Genomic DNA, 22,033 nt, shown 5'->3' with positions numbered 1-22,033 from the left:
TTCTACAATTATCCCCGATGAAATAACAATTACCAAACAACTCAGGCCTCCTGTCTGCTGAATGTCCCAGTTATTTAAGTGATATGCTCCAATTATTTAAACAGAGCAGCTGCACAATTTAAGAAAGCTAACAAAGGTTCACTTTCAGCTGTGCAGTGTTGTCCTCACAGCCCGATCACATGGCTGTGGGGGCTCACATGCACGTCTATACAGACAGCTTGTCATAACTGACGCTAAAAAACCACAGCTGACACTGAACCCTGCCAGCTTCATCAACCATATTTTCATACTTTTGCTAGCGTGTTCATGTTACTAGTGTGTTTGATGACTTTCCCGTGGTCTTACAGCTCAAGACGACCAAACGAGTGTACAACTTCTGTGCCCAGGACAGCCTGAATGCACAGCTGTGGATGGACAGTGTTCAGAGCTGCCTGTCAGACGCCTAGTCAGGAGGCAGGACTCTTTAAAGAGCAATGCAAACAGGAACGAATGAGCAGTTGCTTTGGCACCTGATGGACGTCTGTGCTGACCAATCCCGGCGAAAGAGGGCGGAGACAAGGGGGCCTTTCACCGATTAAGCTCTGTTCTGTTCGCTAGTGTTGAACTAATAACCTTGTGTCACAACGTTTGTGTTTTTTCTTATAAAAACAAGAAAAAGAAAAAAAAAAAAAACAAAAAACTGTCCCCGAAGAACCACTGGCTGTCATCTCACAGAGCAGCTGCAGCCTCTCGCCTCCCACCCCGACAACCTGACCACTATGTGCGCTGGATGTTTGTATGCACAAAAAACAATGCGTATTAAAGCATGTCGTTGCAAGTCTGCAAGGCGTCCTGCTGCTCGTACCAGCATGAAGATCTTTCCAGACCCTCCACCTGTAAGCCACAAACCTGATCTCCCTCTTACTAACCCCACTCGCCTTCTATGACACTCCGGGGAGGAATGACGGAGGAGCCACTTATGTACAGGACTCGGCTGGTGGTTTGATGGACCAAAACAACTCTGAGGAGCACACGTGCTGACAAACGCTCTTCCTTCCGGTCCTCGGAGGACTCTTTGCCCCTCACTGCCTGATGTAGCCCGTTCACAATCATCGCTTGGACTGGAAGTTGAGTGTTTTGTTTAAGCCGGGATGGGAGGGGGCAGGAGGTCAACGGTTCATGAAGGATTTCCTTTTCTTTTTTTTTTTGTTTTGTTTTCCGAAATCTCAAATTCGTACCAGAAAGAGATCAATTCTCATCACCGGTCCTCAGCGGGTGATGGTGATATACTGTGAAAGACATAAAGCAGTCGTAGAGATCAAACCAGGAGAGCCGGTCTGGAGAGACTGGAGCCCGTCAGGTATTGAGTGTGTCGGTGAACTTTCACTGAGAGTGTTTACATAGTAGATAAAAGTTCCCTCACTAAGCTGAACTCTGCTCTTCACCTGTGTGTTTTTAAATCTGTACAACCACTATTAACATTCAGATTTTTAAGGGATGCTGAAGGAAAAAAAGGAGGGATTTCATTTTCTAGTGACGTCTTAAAAACAATCTATAGGAGGACATCTGGAAGGTAGGAGAATAAGAGGAAGGGATACTGATGAACAGAGTGATATTATGGTCTGCTTTGGAGAGACTGCAGTTGTTAGGGACGGGCAGTGACTCGCCACAGTGCTCAAAGTGCAGGAAGCTGGATATTTGTTGAAAGAAATTGAAGGTATTTTTCAGCTTGTGCTCCATAAAAGTGTCCATCACGATGCTGTTGCATTCACCACCTCCACACTCAGTAATAACTGTGTGTATAAAAATCATTTCAGTTGCTCGCCTCCAACTCCGACTGAAAGCAAACACAAACATTAGACCTTAAGTTAGCTACTGTAGCTAACTGCAAGGTAGTTTAGTAAGCCGGCGTGATGAGCAAGCATGCTATACAGTCTAACTTTGTGCTTAGCTAGCTAGCATAGTCCGCATTCATTGGAATACCAATCATTTATTGCTTACTGTTTCATATATAGCGAAATTCAACGGGTAACAGAGGTAAGTGGATACTACAAAAAGAGGACAATGACAGAAAGAAACCTCTTGCTTGCTACTGCTTCCCAAGTCTCAAACAAACAAACAACTTTTTGGTTCCATGCTGCTTACCCAGATATATCGTCGTCGTCTGGAAAATCTGGGTCCTTTGAATACATGTTTTAAAAAGCAATATGTTGTGTTTCTCGTGCTTTTACAAATGGATGTTGTGATTGCAAATGCATCTTGAGTCATTTTCAGAATGGCCACAATTATGGAAATAAGAAAAATACCCATGCTGGGACTGGGAAAGTCTGCCAAACGTCTGAGAGCTGGTCACATACGTACAAGGTTCACTCTGTGGCAGATGTGATCCGATGCATGGACAGTTTAAGTTTAGCTGCCGTTACCTTCAGCGCTGAAGCATGTACATGGACGAGTCTGCATCTGTTAGTTAGGGAGAATCAGTACGTTTAGCCGGGGTTTCAAAACATCAACCCTTTTCTTTGGTTTTTTTAATTTTCAGACTGCCACCCCACCCCTCCTCTATTCACTCTTCTCCTCCACCTCCATGCACACACCACTCTGACCCACACACTTGTTAACACAAACCCTGCTATGTAAAATAAGGTTCTACTGCTGTCTTTGTTGAACATAAAATTTGAAATTGTAGATTTTTTTTTTTTGTGTCTAATAACTCCTTTGTATATACTACTCCAGATTTGTATGTAACGTTTATGGTAGTAATTTATTTAACTTGTCTCCTCAGTAAGAAAGTTCCTCAAGCACCACTTTATTTTTAAATTAGGAATTCAATGTGCCATTTGTTTATTTCTGTATTAATGTGACTAATGATTTTTTTTTTCTTTTTTTGTAAACATGGTTGTCCTTACTCAATATCAACTGTTAATGCAAGAGTGGAAAAGGTGTGTTAGCGGAAGGGGAAGCCTCTGGGCTGGTTTTTAAAGGCTGGTTGGACTTAAATGTGTTGCTCGCCCACAGTGGTGGGATGTTCTGGACGGAGGTTCCAGTCACAATAAATTTCAAACATATGAAGTCTTCCAGTTTGCTGGGTTCTGCTGCTAGCTTAATATAGTCAGTGACGAGCTGGCACACTGTAAAATCAGGCTGCATACATGTGCTGTATGTTTTCCAAAATGAACTGAAGGATATTAGTGAGACCGTTCAGAAAGTAGTCAAAGGTATTAAGAAAACTATTTCATCTAGTCATTTTAATTAGGTTTTGGGTAAATGGTGTACACAAATCTTCGAATGAACTTAAAACCAGGCTGAAAAGCAAGGATTCACTGCCGTCTCCGGCTGGATGCTCGATGTTGCACCTGTAGCCACACCCAACTGTGATGTCAGCATACTGACACACCCACACCACTTCCACATCACATCCACAGCAATGTTACAACTGAAATTCAAACTGACCAACAGTCCAAAACGCAGAGATATTCAGCTTACTATCATGCAGGGCAAAGAGCGGCAAATATTCACATATGAAAAGCTGGAACAAGAGAATATGGGACATTTTTTTTTGCTTGACTCAAAGAATTAGAATGGATTTTGAGCTGGTGTTAAGTCTTTGTTCTAACATAAGAAAAAGGAGTCAACGGATCAGAGTACCTACAGTGTAAATAATGAATGATATGATGATTTATTTAAAATAAAAAAAAAGGAACTGATGTTATTAACTGTACTAATGAGCATGGTAATAATGCCAAAACATGCTCCATAGCTTCACACCAACCGGCAGACAGACTGACTCGCTGCTGTGTTGGTTTTCAGAGATGTCAGCATCCAGTTGGCTGGAGGTCTGGTGATCATACGTCGTTTAACTTAAGGTGACCTTGTGCACCTTAAAATCCCCCCCCCCCCCCCACCCCCCCCCCACCCCCCCCACAGAACAGATGGACCAAAGTGACAGCAGGAACCCGCCTGCAGGAAGACTCATTGTGCCCTTGTGTTGTGACTGCAGCCTCCACCCAGTCAGACCCAGCTCATCTTTTCACTCTAGTTTAGTCATCTCTGTGGTAATGCTCAACAGCTCCATTAACCACAACATAATCCTTTTTTATTTATTTTTCGTAATTTTTTTTTTTTTAATTTAGAAATGACTTTCTGAGCCGGGTTATGTTGTCAATCATGTCAATATAGTTTATAGAATCCAAATAAAAACTGTGGGTTTAAATGTTAATGTGTGTATTGACTGATTTGACTAAGTTTCACCTCAGATGGGACATCATCCAGGTATCAGCTAGATTTACAATGGAAATAAAGCATTTTAAAATGTTTCCAGACACACACCTGCAGCTTATCTGGTACAAAGCATACCACGTATTAAAGAAACAGTTCACCCAAAAGTGAAAACTCAGTCGTTATCCACTCACTCGCTTTTAAGGCTGAGCTCCTAGAGCAGTCGCCTGGGCCCTTTGCTGCACGTCATCCCCGTCTCTCTCCAGCTGTCGCTATCTAAATAAATAAATAAGAAATACCAAAAAAATAAAATATAAAAATCTGTGAACGTATCTGTAAATCAAAGAGTAGATCACATCTTTTTCAGCACTGTGAAGTTCTTACCAGTTAAGAGCTGAAGGGCCATTCATCTGCTTTTGCACAACTTTAAACTGCCTGTACTGCACATCACAACTGACTGTTTTATCTTTAGCTGTTCAAAGGTGAATTCCCAAACTGTAAGAACCAAAACAGTGCAACGTTATTCAGTTTTTGTCGTGGAAATTTAAATAACCCTTTTACAGTAATTGTTGTGGTCAGTCTTGGTCTCACTGTGGATTTGGTCACAAAATTTGTAACTCTGGGTGCTGAGGATGCCGGCTCCCTTCACACTGGGGACGTATAACGATTTGACATCGCTCGCACCTGTACTTCCTCTCCCATTTGGAATCCCGAGCCACCAGGGCTTTATATGCATTTCTGTCAGACCAGCACTAGGAAGCAGACGTCGAGGCAGATCTGTGAAGGAGCTAAGTCAACATCACACCTCCTGCCTCACCTGGGACGACATCAGGCTCCTTCTGGTCCACACTCAGTCACACTGTGAGAGCCTGTCCTAGAACACCTTGGAAAAACACTTTGCATTTCTAGTTTGATTTTATTTAACTGCTTTGATATTTAAGAAAACAGGACCGACTTTCTTTTCCAAATCATGTAATTAGTAAAAACAAATTCCATACGTCACCATACTGCATAGGAAAACTTATTTACAAAACGGCATGAGGTCGATCAGGTTGAGCATTACATATCTTCTCTCTGGACTGTGTTCACATGAATATGGGTCACAAAGAAGTCACAGACATCCAAATCTTTTCTTTTTTGCAATCTTTGTTGCATTTTAACTTCTGCGTCTTTTGTTCAACCAGCGTCAGACGGTTCGAACCATAAAATAGCTCACAGGTATGTCACATGAGTGCTGCTCTATGGCTGACCCTGACCTCTGACCTCCCTGTAGAAGAGCTCTCCTCACGATTCGGTGGGCTCGTGCAGACTGTTTGACTGACATCTCCCTCACTCTCCTGACGGCTTTGTTACACCTGTTGGGACGGGTCAAACGACAGCTTTATCATCCTTACATGGAGTCCAGTCACACTGAGCAACGAACCAAGCACAAGTGTCGGGGTGGGCGGGGTTTTCAAACTCAATGTCATTAATGTAAACGTTTGCAGAGGTGGAAAGACAACAACCAGACAGCCAGAGCCAAGCTTTTGGTATTAATGTGGTCAACCAGACACTTTTAATTTTGCTTTTTTTTGTTTGTTTGTTTGGTGTTTTTTTTTTTTTTAAACAATGATAGCAGAACCTGATCGCTGTCAAATGATTTAAGTAAGTACATCAAAGAGGCCTGGAGCTCTGCAGAAACCAGACCTGCCCTATTTCCAATCCTGTTGCTCTCAGACAGAAATAAAATTAAACCTTTAAAAAAAAAAGAAAAAGAGAAAAAAGAAAAAAAAAAAAATACAGCATCACTACAGATGTCACTCTTGCCCTGTGAGTAAGTGCTCGATGGAGAGAGACAGAGAGAGAAAAGGAAGAGACAACAACAGTAATCTCAGGATTGCTTGTAAAATTACTTTTAAATGTAGATAATATTTGTATATAGGTAGATAACGTTTGGTTGATTTAAGAGGAATAGCAATAAGAACTTAAAGGTCAATACAATCAGAAGGTCTTAGCTCACTAGCTAGGTCAACAGAGAACCGGTTATACATGCACTAAAAAGAAAAAAACAAAAACAAAACAATACAAAAAAAAAAAAAAAAAATTAAAGTTAAAAATCTTAAAGATCAAGTTGAGATTAGATCCAGATTCGTTTGCCCAAACCTACGCCAAATGAGTCGTCCAAAGCTAGACTGATTCTTTTTAAAAAGATATAACGTGGAATTTCATTTTTAAATAAAATGGCTAATTGACATTATTGCACATGAGCAAAAGACAGTAATACTATTAGAGCTCTGTTCCTCGACCTCCTCCTCCTCAATGGACCCTCCTGAAGCACTTCAAAACATTCAGAAACCTGGTGATGTACGACAATAAAGAGATGTTTTATCAACAACAACCAAAGAGGAAAAAAACAAAAAAAAAAAAAGGAAACAAGGGATTAAAAACCTTGATCTGTGTGAGAGGACAGATAAGACAGCCAGCAGAGATGAGGGTAGAACACTTACATTGTGCTATAATGTACAGTAAATGGCTGCATAAGTGCTTTTTCTGAAGCCTGAAGAAGAAAAAAAAAAAAATGCTTTCCAAAAAAACGTATTTATTGTTGAGGCATCATCAAAAGTTAGCCTGTGCTATCCATTCAAGGGGTGACAAATCCCTAGCAATGGGATTCCAACAGCTTTGAACAAGTAGGAGAGAAATCTTTCAGGACATAAAAAAATAATAATGACGATGTTACCCCTCGGATTCTGTCATTTCAAAGATCGCTGCTACATTAAAACCGCACGTGTGTGCAACATCGGAAAAAAGGCTTTGAAGACGATTCCTCTATACTCCATCCTGTCTGTTGGATCTGTTGGGTTTTTTTTCTGATTTTCCATGTATATGTGTGTGTGTGTATATATATATACACACACACATATACATATATATATTTTTTTCTTTTTTTTTTTTTTTACATGTTCTGCCGCCTCATTACTGGTGTTGATTGGCAGTGTCCAGGTCCAATAACATGGCAGAGTGATTCGGTAAAAACACCGTAGTTGCAGTGAGGTTATTTAGAGGTGTCACTCTGGAGGAGGCTGACAGTCCACGGCACCGTCACCCATGGATTTAACGTGCGCTCCCACCGGACCATTGACCGTCACTTCCTGGGGAGGTGGCGCTTCCTCTCTGTTAGGATGACAGAGGAAACGGTCACATACATACAGAAACTGAGAAGACGGGTGTCTGCTGTATGCTTGTTTATTTTGTGTTTGCGTATTGAGAACAAACTACACCAAGCCTTTAACCTAATCTTCATGTGCAACTGTCCGACAGTTGGCTTGGAAACGATTACTCTACACCTAACAGTTCTGTTGTTGATGACCTCATCTCAACTCTCAGGCTTGGAGAGCTCATCGTGTTCAGAGGAAACGGCGTAAATAAACACTGAGACACGCAGTGGAGCGATGAGACTCTGGTCCACTTTCAACATCCACTTCCTACAATGGTCCATTTCATGTAAACTCTGTCACCAGTCCACTGTATGTCCATGTGTAGCCCTAAAATCATGACTGTGTGGTCTGAACATGTGTGAGCACATACACATGTTGGGATTTTATACCTGAGGTGTAGCGCCCTCTAACCTCTGCCACAATGGATACTAATCGTGATTTTGATTATATCGTACATAAAATGATATAAATAAATAAATAAATGAACAAACTAAATTACTTATAAGTTCTTTGCTTTTACTTTTTTTTTTTTTTGACAATGCATCAACATCACTTACTTCCTGTCGGCCTGTGTGGTTACAGGTGAATCCTCAGCAGGTTGCTGCTCTGACGCTTTGGGAGGATCTGACAGAGAGAGTTTCTCCAGAGGTACCGGACTCTCCTCACAGCTGAACACACACACACACACACACACACACACACACACACACAAACACACACAAACACACAGTCACTAATTAGTCCAATCCAGTCCAGTTTCAGCACAGTTTGCAAACATTTCCTACTTTGGGCTCAATGAACAGAGCCCTTCATGTACGTTGTTTGTTTTTTTGACACTGCTATAATCAGCATTCATTCATACAGTCTGACTAATGTATCTGTTGCTCTTTGCTCCACTAAATGAAGCATGTGAGCGAGTGTGGGTGTGATCACAACAACTGAAAGGACGGTGACTAGAAGGGGACATATTTCAACCTTAATATTAAGATCTGGTCATAAAAATGACTGATGGAAGTCACAAACTTCTTCTACTTTGTGAACTTGCAAATCTCAGTTTTAGCTCAAGTTTGCTGCCAGAGAGGCTCCCACAGTGTTTCATCTGTGATAGTAAAAGAGCGCAGGTTGCCAGGCCAACGGGAACCCTGCCAAACGGAGAAAGCAAATTTGTTTCTGTTCCCTTCTCTTTCCATTCGTCCCCTCTGTTACGCGTTTTGTTAGCGGTGCAAGAGTCACTGATGATGTAATACTAATGATATGCTAAACTTTATTTATAAATGTAAATGTTAAGCTACGAGTACAGGAAAAGTCCGCTGGGGCTAATTTATGCGAAAAACACAATTTGCAAAGGCAAAAACAGACAGAAAGACACCGGGGCAAGTCATTCCAGATGCTCCAGGCTAATATTACTCCTACAGATCCACACTGTCCAGTCAACGTTGAGTGTATTAACTTTACTACTAAAATGTTGAGAAACTCAGTGACACTCGTTCCAGTAATTAGCCCGTTTGTAACTTAGCCTTGCAAAGTGTTACGATAACTAGCTTGCCATGTGTTACTGTGCAGGTACATGGAGCAGCAGAGAAAGAGATGAAGTGAAGATAAAGTGAGTTGTCACAACTCATTACGTTACAGTAAGCTCGATAAAAGCTTCTCAAGAAGAGTAAATTGTGAAGGTACGTTAAAGTCTAAAACCAGAGACGGAAAGACATCGATTCCAAATGTTCCATGCGCCGTCAGGCCAAAGCAGTTAACCTAGAGGACTGTCCCAGGATATTCTTTGCTCAGAAAGGCAAAACTGAATCAATCCAGTAATTTCAAATCCCAGTTCGCTCTATAATTACCTCAATGTTGTAATTATGTTTCAAATATAGATGTTTACACACACACACACACACACAGACCAGGCTGTAAAGTCGACTGGTGAGCAGAAGAGGATTTTACAACTCAGCATCTGACAGCATGGCTTTCGACTAAAAGATGCAAACCTTTTGAGGTCAGCTGTCTTGTTGCCGGGGATGCAGGGTGTGACGGCGGAGCGAGGAGCACCAGCATTTTTGTCATCCTCCTCGCTGTCGGACCCCCCGGAGGAGCTGCTGTCCGAGGCCATGATGGGAGCCTTCCTCCCTTCTCCCTCCGGCCAAGCACCAGATGAGGCACTAACATCTGCTGACATACGCAAAGAGCAGAAAAAAAATGAAACCGTTTGTTGTAAAACACATTGTATTCTGACGGACAGGTTATGAAGGGGATGCTAGTGAGTGCTCACCGCTCTTCTCGTGGTTTTGGGTGGCTTGTTTATCTGCATCGCTGCTGCCCGAGTCCACAGGAGAGCTGCACCTGGGATCAGTCTCTGTACTGTAGAAAAATCAACAGGACAGCAGAAAAACGTGTTCAAAAGTTATACAGAATGAAAGTGTTTTCAAAACGTCAAATGGTAAGCACATGTGATTCCACAGAACTTTACACTGTATTGAAACACAGTGGGCTACAAACCCATTCAACTTTACATTTTCAACCTTTTTGTTTTGCTTCCAGTATTAAAAGTCAAATCATTTGTGGGAGCCTGAGCATACGCATGCTGCCACTCAGATGTCGTGAGGGAACTACTTCTCTATAAACCACACGTGCAAACACGCATCACTGTAAGTCACAAATGTTGTGTTGGTATTTCTGAATTTTTTATAATTAATTTCTTTTATTTTTTAAAAAAAATTCTGAAATCTTTAGATGCAAACTGTCAGTTGTCCTTTTTCACACTTCAGACCAGTGATTAAAAAAAAAAAACCAAAAACCACAACAGCATTTAAAACATAGTTTTCTAGGGATGCCTGTTGCATCAATTGAGCCTTTAACCAATCAGACAAAGAAAACATACAATTCATCTTCCATCCCAGATACTCGCTTATTTAGGTCAACAGGTTTGCTTCTCACCCGGCGAAAGGCTGGAACTCAGTGAAGTTGGCCCAGCCAGTTTCCTTCGTCTCTGCTCCACTCGCACCTGAGCTGTCCCACCCTGCTGGGATTTGGGATGCTGCAGTCTCTTGAGAGTCCCTGAAATTTGCTGTCCAGCAAGGACCTGGAAACAAGACAGAGCCTGCTTTGAAGGGCTGTTCGTGAATTTACGTGACGTTCGGCTGTGTTCTGTGGGTAGCTGCTGTCCTCTGATTGACCTGTATCTGACGTGTTCTGCTCAGTGTCCTCGTCCTCATCAGATTCAGATCCACGGTCCCGCTCCCTGCCACCGTTCTCCATGCTGCTCCTGGAGCTTCCCTCTGAGGTTTGGGACACCCCAAACCTGGAAGCAAGTGACAACGGATAGGGGTTGAGGAGAAGAAAGGGTTAATAGATAGGAGACTGAAATGCTTGGTGCAAAGAAAAAAAAAAAGAGGGGGGGATGCAGTGAGGGAATCACAAACTAAAAACCTTGTTACCTTGTTCTGGATTTAGCTTGTGTTGCATAGTTCATCTCCTTCTCCTCCCAAATGTCCTCTTCTTCATCAGCATCATCAAATTGGCGTATCCTCTCTTTACAGCAGGCTTCAAAAGCAGCCGCATTGGCCTGCGTAGAGACAGACATTTGGATGAAGTCCAAGATTGCCAATAATACAATACAACAAGTTTAGCAACTGTAGCTGTGGCATTAGTGTCACTGTAACAGCAGACTGAGTTTGATGAGGAAACATTTTTTCATCAACATGACACAGACACACGCAAAACACTTACACTATTATCATCAGCATCTAGATTGAAGTTTATTTCGGCAATTCTGTCAAATGTGGCACTGAGGAAAGACAAGGAAAAAAAAAACTATTAGCAAACATGCTGAAGAGGAAGGTGATCAGTTGAACACTGTGGGATAACTGAAACAATGTGACACTAAGTCACATACACTTAACTAAAAAACAAAAAACAACAGATATGAAAATCAAACCGTGTCAATGAAAATCTGAAAATATGATTCTGAGCTGTGGAAGATTTTTTGCTGTTGACCGAGTATGGAATATAGAGTTACAGAGTCACTGATTTTCTTTGAATGGCAACAAGCTGTGTTAAGACTTTTACTGCTTACTTGATATTTTCATCATGCTCACTGAACTCCTCATCATTGAACCCAAACTGATCAACAAAGTTGGCAGTCATCTGTTGGATCTGATAATCGGAGAAGGCCTGGAAAGGTCAAAGGTAAAATCATTATGAACTGAGGATGTAACGAAAGCTGGATAAAGATATTTTGTAATCATTACAAACAACAAGCAGCAGTGGTGTGACGTGTCATTTTCAGTCTAACCTACCTGCTGCAGAGACAGGTCGTTGGGGAAAGGGCTCTCCATGTCGTCGTCCTCACTGGACGAGTGCATGTTGTGGGTGCTTACCTGCAGGACACAGAGGTCTAATGAACTTTGCAACTTAAACAATTTTAATAAACTCATGAAAACAGTCAAATATTAACAACTGTCCTGTAAAGTGAGAGCAAAAAAAAAAAAAAAGTATTTTTGTTGTGGAAATCCACATCACAGAGAACAGATTTTCTGTCATCCTCACAGTATACCACTGAGCCTTTGGCATATTATGTCGGTTTTATCTGGAGCATACAGACTTAAGCCAAGCACACACAACGGGACTGAAGCCCTGATTTTAGAGACTGTCAACAAAAAGCTCAGATCAGATCAGGAGCAGAAGTCAGTGTGAATTATGTGTTAACTGCTAAAAGACACAACGTGAGAACTTGCCAATGCCTCATGGATATCAAGGAGGATAGGTATCTGGTCGTGTCAGGAGACAATGCAACTGGCTGCAGCCAGTCAAAGGAGACAAGAGGAGAAGAAGAATCAGAAGAGCAAAGGAGATGAAGTTTGGAGACCAGACAGACTGATCCGGGCTTCATCCCAATGAACAATTTTATAATGTGTGACATCATCGCTGATCAGTCACGTCATTAACTGAAAAATGCGGAAAGAAAAATGGGATTTGCTGAGAAGCTGGTTCTGTCCTGATTAACTGGCTGCTCCCAGTACAGTGGTCTTTACACGGAAAGAGGAAATGAGAGGGAGTTAAAAGCAAAACATGGATTCAGCAGAACCGGAGTGCTGCTGAGTGATATCTCACCAGCTCGACTGTGTTCCTCCTGTTAGTCTCTCTCAGGGTCTCGTCCACAAAGCTCTCCCAGCGACCTCTGCAGTCCTCTGGAAGCTCTGCAAAAGCAGAGAGACTCATTTTCACTCACTTTTCTGTTAAAATGGTAACTTATCTGACATAAGGATTAATTCTATTCATAATTACCTTTGATGAAGTCAGTAATCTGGGCCTGTACTGGTCCTTTCTCCAGGTTCTGGACCACCATGTTAGAAATTCGAGTCAGATGACCCATGTTGCCTCTCCTGGTGCCGCCCTCAGCTCTGAAATTGACAGGGACACAGTCACAATTACCTTCGATTGGCAAAGTAACTGCAGCACCACAGTCGCACTCTCTAACTCTCTGATGCACTGCTGTCTTGGTATTGAGAAAATTCTCATGAGAAGCGGTTGCCAATTTAAATACTCCTGCACATATTTACTGTTTATGTTTTACATCACAGTCTTAACATCAAGAAAAACACTAAAGGGCAGGAACATTTGTAGTTTTATATATACCACAATATATATTTCTGAGGACATGCATAAAGCTTAAAAATGCAGCTGCAGAGCACATAGTTATGACTGTGAATGTGAAGATAACCTTACTGTATTTTATCATTCTCCTCCCAGGCGTCAAGGATCTTCTGTACCAGTTTACACTTCTGGAAGAGCTGAGGGTTCAACAGAAACACAGAGCAAAGTTAAGTGTGGAAATAATTAAGGACGAGCATCAAAACTGTGCAAATAAAACAGAAGACAAGTGTAGTATGGCAAGTGCAGGACACCACTGCTGCTTAAGCCACTTACATGTGCCACGAGGGCATTGTGGATGGAGGTCTGTGGCTCACTGGTCCTGCCCGTCTCCACTGCCTCCCCCTGCACCTCAGGGTTGGATGCTGCAGGCTTCCCATCGTGGTTCTGGAGGCCTGGGCTGGGCCGCTCCTCTGAGGAAGGATGGTTCAGGATAGCTGCCACACACAGCTCCACTTGGAAGTGCAAAAAGTTATTCCAGGAGTATTTGAAGAACAGATCCTATTCAGAGAGAGACAGATGTAAGCAAAGTCAGTAACAGCATTTAGGTGTCAAGATGTACCAATAGCATGAGTCAGTTTTTGAGCATTTTAGCCAATTATTACAACACTATGTGATGTGGTCCTGTGCCCTAACATGGTTATCTAAAAAGGACATGGTGGTGCTGAACAACATAAACAAATTCATGGTCTTATATGAATCTGCAGCAAATAAGCCACACCCCCAGCCCTTTGGCCAAGTGGTGCGATAAGGTAATCAGTGCTTTCTGGCCTCGTGACCAACCTTGTGCAAATCTGATGCAACTTTTTTCAGATACAACACACAACCAGGAAAAGGCATCCTTCTAGCAATGTATGAAAGCTCAAACAAGTCTTGCCCGGTATGGATGCAATGACATAAAGGAGCAACTGAGTTTCGAGCAGGGCTTAGCCTACCAGTAGTACGTCCATCGTGGAAAGATTGCAGAGCTCCTTGCAGATACTGGGGTCGCTGGTCTGTAGCAGGGCGGCCACCAGCCGGGCCACGTGAAGGCGGGCGTTCCCCAATGGCTGCTCTAGAACGCCAACGGTCGTCAATATTGCACTTTTCTGTAGAGGAGACAAGAATTGGACATGTATTGTCACAAATGTTGTTTTGGCACCAAATCACGAGCAACCCAGAGTTTTAATCACCCGGGGGGAAAAAACAAGGTTCTGTAACAGCAAAAATGTCTACTGTTGCATCACACTTAATCTCTTTTTTTGAGATGAGGCTTTATTACGTCTTACCTGAGGGCACTATCTATCAATGTGCAAAGTAAATAAACACATATTACAAAAAATTATGGGATTTAATACTTTTACAAAATCAATCAAATACAGAATGTCTCAGTGCTTAATTTTACAACTTATTTTGCTTCCCTTGGCACTGGCTTTACCTTGGGGGGGTCCAGGAGAAGTTGCTGGAAGTCCTTTAAATGGGGCTCAATGGCATTTAAAATACTGCTGTTGACAGTGTAAGACCTTTCATAACCCTGAGAATACAGATCCATCAGCCCTTCCAACCTGCAAGATACAAGCAGACAGAAATATAAGCTCACTCACCTAAGGTCTGGACAAGACCCACCTTTGCCTACGTAATTTTCTTCTTTCTATTTACTCTTATTTTAATTTAGCTCTGGTTTATGGCATTTGGTTCTTCCTTTGTATTAACTGTTGTCCTATTTCTTTTGTGAAGCACTATGACATTCTGCTGTACAACGATGCTAGATAAATCTTTCATTCCTTACTAGAAATTTTGAAAATTCAGACTAACTCACTCACTTAGTCAGCATTACTTCTAAATATAAAGAGAGGAGAGCATTTCTTCTACTTTATAGGAGTTGATACAGTGCAAATTTACCATGTATACCATGTGGTTTTATTTCTCAAATGGACTTGAAGGACCTGCACCCAGAGGAACCAAATTGAACTATAGCCCCAAAACCTAACAGCACTCACCCAGACCTTCTGGTCTCCAGTAAGGTAAGTAGCACTTGAGTTCCGTTAACGATGGAGGCCTCACTCCTTTCACCCTCAAACATGTTCTTGAGGAGTCCCGACACACTCTCCTGTCTGAAAGACAGCAAATTTATGAAACAAACTGGACCATGATGACATGCTGATGACGTGTTCTACCCTTAAAGCTTGTAAGCCAGTTGTCTGATTTGTCTGTTAATACTGAGGTGTAGATATCCATAGGTGAGCTACTGAACACCCACACACTCAAAACTGTTGTCAAACAGGCGTTTGCATACACAAAGCATAAGGGTTTTTCTTCAGAATACTCCACTCCAAATAAGGAAATTTGCAAATCAGGTGCAACAGCAACATAGGAGTGTTTCAGTATGTTTCCAATCCATGCTTGTGTAGGCATGTAAGAGCATGCACCCTGTCAAAACTGTAGTCTCAAACTGATTCATTATCCAACAGGAAATAGGACAAAAGTTTGATTAGCTTGACCACCTAACAAAGTCAGTCTGGAGGTAATTTTTAGAACTTAAATCAAAAGGAACTGTAAACTTACGACTCTAGTACAGCCAATAATGGGTCAGCCTCCATATTCTCCTGCATCTGATTGGCCTGGTCTCGACTAAGGCGAATGATGTCACAGAGCGTTTGGGATGCATTTGATTGTCTCTGAAATGTAAACCATTAAATTAGAAAATCTAAATTAACAGATGACTTCTTTAAGTTGCATGTACAGCATTATGGTTTCTTCATCAGACAATATGGTGGCAGGTCAACTCTCAGCAGGACTCACACTCACCTCCTCATCTTTGCCAGTATGTATGAGCTCTGTGAGTCTTTGTACCAACTTCTCCTCGTTCAGCCACTTGGAGAAAAATGCAGTGTTAGATACTTTAAAAGCTTTGAAAAGTTGGTGTCCACTCATGAAAGATGCACAATAAGATATTCAGAGAGCTTACATGGAGGACCTCCTGCCTCAAGGGGGCAGGCTCCACGCAACTGATGAGGCGAAGCAGCAAGTCCATCATTGCAGAGGCATCAATATGTTTCAACACCAGACCAATGAAACCTTCCTTTTTCTTTAGAAAAGCTATCACCTGGGAAACAAAACAAAGTGCTCAATTGTGCTCAAAAGAAAGTGATGTTATTTTCCAAAATACCACAATTGTGTTGTCCAATGTATGTTAGGTTTTTCTATAAACTGCTGTATTTATTAACAACACTATTTATTGATTATCGACGTCAGTGATTTCCAACCCAGTTGTCGGTCGTGCCGGGGGGGGGAATCTGGCTTCACCCGATTGCCGCTCTGGGCAGGCGGCATGCAGAGCGGCCAACTGATTCAAATAGCTTTGCCCGACGGCACGCATGCAATCTTTCCAATGTTAGAGGTGTGCCACGGCTCAAAAAGGGTTGGGAAACACTGATCTACATGTTCAAGAAACTGTTTCTCGACAGTCTTTTTCAGTGTACCTGTTCGGTTTTCCTGGCAATGAGATTGCCGATAGTTTTGCTGAAAAAGCTGGCCAGTAGAGGATTGAGTGGTGGGTCCTGCTCGAGGAAGTGGTAGAGTATCTCAAGGAGAGACTCATCCCCGCCCAGCTTATCGTTTATAATGGACACATCTGATGTCAGGAGCTCACAAGCAATGTTGGGAAACCTATTTATATATAAATATAAAAACAAACAAACAAACAAACAAAAAAACAAAACACAGAGATTGATAATTTGAATGAGTCTTATTTCAATCAATGATATTTAAGTGACATTTCTGAAATGACTGATGGTTTGAGCTTAACAGCGTTTAGAAAAGGTCAAAACAAATTTGATTATATGATTTTGGGTGGGAATTTCAGTGACCAGAGCAGCAGAAGTAGGATGTACTTGTTGTAGTGTATGTAGACACTAACCAATAGATAGATAAGACAAAGATAAGACAACATATAAATAACATATAAACAATATGTGATTTTAATGCATGTTAATCCAAATTAATGGTACCAGAGACAACTATATTGCAGACACACAAGATACAGGACGTTTAGTAGAAAATTACTTTTATGGCCATTGGTAATCTGTCCCTAGAACTGAACTAAAAACGTGCACTGCTGCCTCCTAAGGACAACCACAATAGAAAAGCTGATTAATCAATTAGTCAATCATAAGAAAATTAGTTGCCAATTATTTTGGTAATCAATTAATCGTTTCAGTTATTTCTTATGGAAAATGTCTAACATTTCCAGGTTCCACCTTCTTAAATGTAAAGATCTGCTGCTTTTTGTTGTCATTTATGGTAGTAAACGAAGAGCCTTAAGCTGTTGGGACTGTTGGAAGGAAAAAAGAAGATTTTTTTTAACAATGTTTTGACCTTTTATAGACTAAACAATTAATGGATAAATCTGAAAAATAATCATTTAGATTTTAGGGAATCTACTGTATTTCTTACATGAGAACTCTTTCCAGCTGTCTGATGAAATGGATAATGATAAAGTACAATATAAAATCTAACTTGTAATTATATAGTTGTATAGTATAGTTTATAATGGTTGCACTACAACGTAACCCTATGCATTACACAATCCTGAAACCCATTCCTTGCCCCCGCCAACATCCTTTGTCTCAGTCACCACTGTGAGGACTCACTTAAAGCGGCTCCTCTCCTCAAGGTCTGCAGGAGGCTCTGTGGTGATCAGGCTGACCAGCTCCTGCATGCAGTGGTCCTGGGAGAGGAAGAGGAGCAGCCGACGATTTTGGGCCTTGCACTCCTGCAGAACGTCATCCTCCTCCATCAGCTCTCTCAGCGTCACGTCCTCCCTGTCCAGCAGCTGGTCGATGTGGGAGGTGGTGTGCAGGTCAAACTTCCAAAACATGGCGGCCGCTGGGACGGGGGACACAGCCCTAGGTCACGTAACAGCAAAATGACAAGGAGTGGAAGAGTGGAAGAGAAACAATAAAGACAACAACTGGATTGTTATGGTACAAGTAAATGTGGTTCTACATCATGAATACCATTACAAAAATATGGAAATGCCACACACAAAGTGCTCACACATACCAGTGGATGAAATATAGATATCTTTAATCAGACCTCCCCCACAGGCAGGCAGGCATTTGTGTTTGTGCAGACGACAGAGAGTGTGGCGAGGCCTGGCATTTATCAGCATGGGGCTCCTCTTAAAACGCAGGCCTCTTTAGGAGATGAGACGCTGAGAGGCTCACCATAACCTGTACGACACAAAAAAACAAAAACAGCAGAGATTATTAATCAAGTGTGCAACAAAACTTTAGGAGAAATGACACTATGTTAACATACCATTCACACGACATTTCACACTTGCACAAATTCTGCATGTGAATGTATACTTAACAAGATACAATGTATGTTTTGAACCATTATGAAGTTGTGTTGTCCTCATCATGTGTCAGCTCGGAGCTGGTAAAATTTCTCGGGGTGCAACGGTACGTGCATTTGTCATGAGCCATTCAGTACAGGAAGTTTGTTACTTGCAAACACTTACAGAAACTGAGAATGAGTTTTACACAGAAAGTTCTGGCAGTGCACCATAGGGCTAGGGCAACTCATCGACATCACTCATTACTGAAATACGTTGTATAATGTACATCAGCCTGTCGCATTTAAGCAGTAAGACGGGTACGTCCAGTCAGAGCATTTCCCCGCAGAACAAGCTGCAGCCAACTAAGATCACCTCGAGTGTGGAAGTATTTTATAGAGAGACCCAACAATGTGGTGTTCTGTAAACTGGAAATGGCTTATCACAACAGTACAACAGCTACACAAATAAATCCGTGTCATTGCCATTTTAAGTTTTAAGTCAAAAAATAAAAATACCGATTCCCTAGTTTGGGAAAAGAGCCCCAATGACATACAGTGATTAAAATAGTATAAGAGTCACAGCAATTATTTTGCATTTGAAATGCTGTATTTTTATGACTTTGAGGTCATTTGAAATGACATCTGGGAAAACCAAAGTTTTACAATTTATATTTTAGCAAAAAATTTCATTCTAGATTGAAGACCCGCATATTTTAAAATGTGACATCTCTCAGGTTACAACAACAACCTAAAGAGCTCAAACTAACAAATGTAATAATAATTACAAGTAATTATGATGTGCATGGCTGCATCAATAACATATTAACTCAACACAATGGGAATTTTCATGAGTGAGAAGGCTGTGAACATTCCCAACATAACAAAACTGATTAGGAAATTGTACGCCTCAGGTATTACACTACCTATTTAGTGAACTTCATTCATTATATTTTAAACAGTCAACATCTAGATGCTCATCACTCTATACTTAGACAACCACTGAACAAGATTTGATCGTCATCTATTTCTCACGTCTCATTTGCACCAAACCAGAGGCTTTAAATGTCTACTATCAGGTAGAGGCAAATGGAGAATGCATCTTAAATGAGAGAAAAAGTATGTCATAATTTTGTGACTACCCAAGATTGTTAGGTTTGTTTTGCCTCATTTGGTTACTGTGGCAGCTAATCTAGACGACCTAACACACCAGCAGTAACACAAAGACAAGTACACTTTCTGGCTTTGTCAAAGTGTGTATTGCTAGGCAACATGCTATCAACTGTTGATCGTGGAAGTAAAACTGAAGGAGGAAATCAAAGTGCTTCCTCCTTTCTCTTTTCCTTTTTTTCCGAAGGAGGACCCTTCCCTGCACACGCACCAGCCGCAGCAGCAGCAGTGTCCATCTGGCATACATTTGCAGAGTACACAAGTGCAATAATAACCCGCTGAACGCTCTCTGTGGACACTGAGCAGGAAAGCAAACGCTTGACTTTACATCCAAAATAGAATCCACCAGAGGCAACCTCAACAAAACACTCCACCGGCACATATAACAGACGATGAAAAGAGGAACAATGGCACACATAAAGTGCATACATGTGGATGTTGTGAGCCAACATCAGTCTGTAATTAGGCAAGTCAAAAAGCACGGAAATCAAGCAAAAGGAAATTCCACCTGCACTTTTACTTGAGTTCTTCTTTACTTACTGAGTGTGAATACATATATAACTGGTTGTGACTGGATGCTTATCATGTCGTACTAAACACCCAGTGCAACATGCACTACAAATGATCAACTGGCAATAGTTCACTTCTGACGACAAACAAAATCGACATTACTCAGCTTGTTGCTGCTCACTTGCACTTAGCTGCACTTAAGTTGTAAAATTAAGTGAGCAGACCTGTGTCTGATGTTAGGTACACAGATGATGGTCCCAAAATATTCATAGTGCTTAGCCTATTCAATTATGATTATTAAGCATTCTTCGTTTGACCTGAAATGTGAAAATGTGCGATTGTTAATGTCGGAAATGATGTATCTGCATCACCGGTTTGTAATATTTTGCTGAGTAAGGGGGTATCCATTTGTTAAGACTGTCTAACAATGAGAGACACACTGGTGTGTAATGTAAACTGAGCTGCCGTTGCCTTGGCATGAAGTGCACATCAACTGACTTGCGGTAGGAGCTCAGATTTCTGTTTACTTCAACTCCAGTGGAGGAACCACAGCCCATTAATAGAAGAAATAAAAACACATTATTTACTTTGTATTAATGAAGATACTTGCGGTTAATTGTACTGCGTGGTTCACAAGCGAGGCCCCTTTGCTAACCGGCGGCAATTAAGCTAATGTGCAAATTAACCTAGGTACTTGATTTCAGTAACGCAGCAAGGCTTCGCTGCTACTGGCCTTATTCAACTCGGAAAGGCAGCAGTGAAGAATACCTAACTTATCTAACTACTTAGCTTAGCTTGTTCGTTACTAACTAGACAGTATTGAACATTCAAAAGAAGCACGGTATTGTAAGAAACATTGCGTTATTAGGGGGGGGGGTGACGTTAATATAGATGGCAGCCAACAAACTATAAATCTTAAACGTTTAACTTAGCGACTGTGATATGGTAAATAGCGTCAAGTGATCAAATGGCTGAGCAGATTTCTTAGGCAAAGTTAACAAACATCAGTCTCTTTATCACGACTTATGTTAACTGACGATTTTAGACACTAAGTTATCTAGTTAGCAAAACAGTTTAGCTAACGTTGTGGTTATCGTTAGTTCCTCCTTTCCCCTGATTAGCACTTAAGCTAATTAGCTACTAACAGTTAACGTGTACTGAGCTGAGGTAGTCAACTGAAATAGCTCTCCAACTTGGGTTCAACTTTGTCGATGCAGTTAACGTTGACGTAGGAGTTAACGTTAGCTAGCTGCTCAAACTCATAACGATCTTGCTGTCCACAACTTACCTTTGATTGAAAGTCAGCTGCTGTTCCTCCCGTCTGTATGATATTGTTGTTGGAGTTTTTCGTTAAGCAGCCAGCTACCAAGTCACTAGCTATCCAGCTAACTACTAGCTAGCTATGTTAGCATACATACATTAGCCTGTGAGCGAATAGTGATTTGTTTTGAAGGGTCAATCGGCGACAGCACAGGCTACTGTTAGCTAGCTCAACTTAGCTACCGTTAGACAAATGTGGCTTTGAAGTCTATTATATAAACCGTTTCGCAACATTAATGGTTACTTGACATTAGTAGCAATATCTGTTATAGAGTGTACGATTCGTACTCACACACAAAGTAATTGAGACGCGGGGCTAAGTTTAGCACGCAAAGCAGGAAAAACTCAGTCATATTTTTCGAATCAAAATGGCGACATCGGAACGAGAGCGCGCAGTGGACCTGCACGGGGGACGTGCATTGACTTGGGGCATTGCACTGAGCTTTGAGCTCAAGCATGTTGGAACACTAGTGGTATGACAGTGAGACACTTTTCTTTGTACATTCAGTTAAACCAATACTAAAATTCTAAGAGTCTTAAATAAATAATATTTGTTATAATACATCTAAAGGCCCATCTATGTGCGATCGCCGACGAGGAGTGACCTTCAAAAAATGTATTTTGAGAAGTTCAAATTTAGCTTTTGCTTAATTTTGTTGTCATATTCCATTTAAATA

At 41.4% G+C, this 22,033-nt stretch overlaps 2 protein-coding genes across 8 annotated transcripts in view; one reads left to right on the top strand and one right to left on the bottom strand.

Moving 5' to 3' along the window:
- sbf1 (SET binding factor 1) overlaps positions 1-3,048 on the top strand; it is a 54,571-nt gene extending 51,523 nt beyond the window's left edge. For all 5 annotated transcript variants that reach the window (XM_046378799.1, XM_046378798.1, XM_046378796.1 and 2 more), the window contains one exon: positions 348-3,048. In XM_046378799.1, the coding sequence (XP_046234755.1) occupies positions 348-446 (99 nt within the window). In that variant the 3' untranslated portion in view covers positions 447-3,048. The remainder of the gene's footprint in view (positions 1-347) is intronic.
- Positions 3,049-6,752: 3,704 nt separating this feature from the next.
- Positions 6,753-21,782, bottom strand: ppp6r2a (protein phosphatase 6, regulatory subunit 2a). Of its 3 annotated transcripts, none has more exons than XM_046378801.1 (24): positions 21,649-21,782; positions 18,081-18,250; positions 17,669-17,923; positions 16,499-16,685; positions 15,985-16,122; positions 15,825-15,890; positions 15,582-15,694; positions 15,017-15,130; positions 14,455-14,581; positions 13,973-14,125; positions 13,314-13,538; positions 13,113-13,177; positions 12,672-12,787; positions 12,498-12,583; positions 11,684-11,764; positions 11,461-11,558; positions 11,115-11,172; positions 10,823-10,950; positions 10,562-10,686; positions 10,323-10,467; positions 9,658-9,746; positions 9,377-9,557; positions 7,949-8,059; positions 6,753-7,347 (listed from the first exon to the last, which is right to left on the bottom strand). In XM_046378801.1, the coding sequence occupies exons 3-24, from the start codon at positions 17,893-17,895 to the stop codon at positions 7,242-7,244; spliced, it is 2,739 nt and encodes a 912-aa protein (XP_046234757.1). In that variant the 5' UTR covers positions 17,896-17,923; positions 18,081-18,250; positions 21,649-21,782; the 3' UTR covers positions 6,753-7,241. The 3 variants fall into 3 exon arrangements, with proteins under 3 accessions (XP_046234757.1, XP_046234756.1, XP_046234758.1); XM_046378800.1 differs by having other exon boundaries at positions 21,325-21,774; XM_046378802.1 differs by having other exon boundaries at positions 9,377-9,554; positions 21,325-21,774.
- Between the last annotated feature and the right edge of the window lie 251 nt (positions 21,783-22,033).

The sequence above is a fragment of the Scatophagus argus genome, chromosome 22, assembly GCF_020382885.2.
Source record: "Scatophagus argus isolate fScaArg1 chromosome 22, fScaArg1.pri, whole genome shotgun sequence".
In the NCBI taxonomy this organism is placed as follows: Eukaryota; Metazoa; Chordata; class Actinopteri; family Scatophagidae; genus Scatophagus; species Scatophagus argus.
Note: the sequence above shows the minus strand (reverse complement) of the source record. Positions and strands in the feature narration are given on the sequence as shown.